Source organism: Chrysochloris asiatica, unplaced genomic scaffold (genome assembly GCF_000296735.1).
Source record: "Chrysochloris asiatica unplaced genomic scaffold, ChrAsi1.0 scaffold00568, whole genome shotgun sequence".
Lineage (NCBI taxonomy): Eukaryota > Metazoa > Chordata > Mammalia > Afrosoricida > Chrysochloridae > Chrysochloris > Chrysochloris asiatica.
In genome coordinates this window covers 94,534-95,713 of record NW_006409086.1, presented here as the reverse complement: position 1 = coordinate 95,713, position 1,180 = coordinate 94,534, and the positions used below count along the sequence as shown (strand labels likewise).

The following is a 1,180-nucleotide window of genomic DNA, read 5'->3' as shown; positions in this document are numbered from 1 at the left end:
CTGATGAGCAGCTGTTGAGTTTGAACCAGTGACCCTGCAGTTCAAACCTATCTTATGGTCCAGTGCATTAAGCCACAGTGCCACACTAGGACTGTATTTACACCTTACTCTAAATTCAGCTAATGACGATGTATGCAAAATTATCCCAGTTCTCCACCATCCTATTGTTTTTGTTTCAGCCTCTGATATGTTTCAAATGCTTTCCAAAAGTTCTTTTCAGAGCTACCTTAACATCATTGTTTTTCAGGCTATAGATGAGGGGATTCAGCATGGGAGTGATCACACTGTACTGCACAGAGAAAATCAGCTCCAGGGGTGAGCCTGAGGTTGGTATGAGGTAGCGTAGAAAAGCTGAACCATAGAATAAGCTCACTGCAGTGAGATGGGAGGAGCAGGTGGAGAAGGCCTTCCTACTGCCTGTGGTAGAACTGATGCTCAGAATGGTGGAGATAATGCGGCTGTATGAAATAAAAATCAATAAAAAGGTTGTCAGTGCATGAAAGACACTGGAACAAAGGAAAACAGTGATGTTCCTGGAAATATCAGAGCAGGAAAGAGCAAGGATAGTGGGTAACTCACAGCTGAAATGGTGGATGATTGGGCTGTCACAGAACACCAGGTTTAAAGTTAGCAGGATATTGATGAGTGCATCCAGAAAACCCAAGGTCCAGGAACCCCACACAAGTTGCATACACAGCTGTTTACTCATGATCTGTCCATAGTGCAGAGGGTGGCAGATGGCAGCATAGCGGTCATAGGCCATCACTGAAAGCAGAAGGGCCTCAGTCCCTCCAGTGAGAAACAGAAAGAAGCTTTGAGCCACACAGCTCCTTACTGAGATGGTTTTTGTCTTTGAGAGGAGATTCTCCAGTAGCTTAGGCACAGTGATAGAAGAAACGCAAAGATCCAGAAAAGAGAGGTGACTCAGAAAAAAATACATGGAGGTGTGGAGGTGGGAGTCTGCCCTGATCAACAGTAGCATCATGAGGTTCCCCATTATGGTCAGGAGATAAATCGCCAGAAATAACATGTAGAATAGAGGCTGAACATGAGGGTCATCAGACAGTCCAAGCAGAATGAAGTCAGTGATTGTGCTGTGGTTCCTCAACACCATTTACAAAGGCTGTATCCAAGAAATTATATTGGAAAGTATGTTATTCAACTTTCTTTCATTCCTCAA

The 1,180-nt window shown here is 44.1% G+C and overlaps 1 protein-coding gene across 1 annotated transcript; it reads right to left on the bottom strand.

Moving 5' to 3' along the window:
- Positions 1-175: 175 nt before the first annotated feature.
- LOC102819505 (olfactory receptor 8S1-like) lies at positions 176-1,114 on the bottom strand. The gene has a single exon (XM_006877720.1). The coding sequence runs from the start codon at positions 1,112-1,114 to the stop codon at positions 176-178; it is 939 nt and encodes a 312-aa protein (XP_006877782.1).
- Positions 1,115-1,180: the final 66 nt, after the last annotated feature.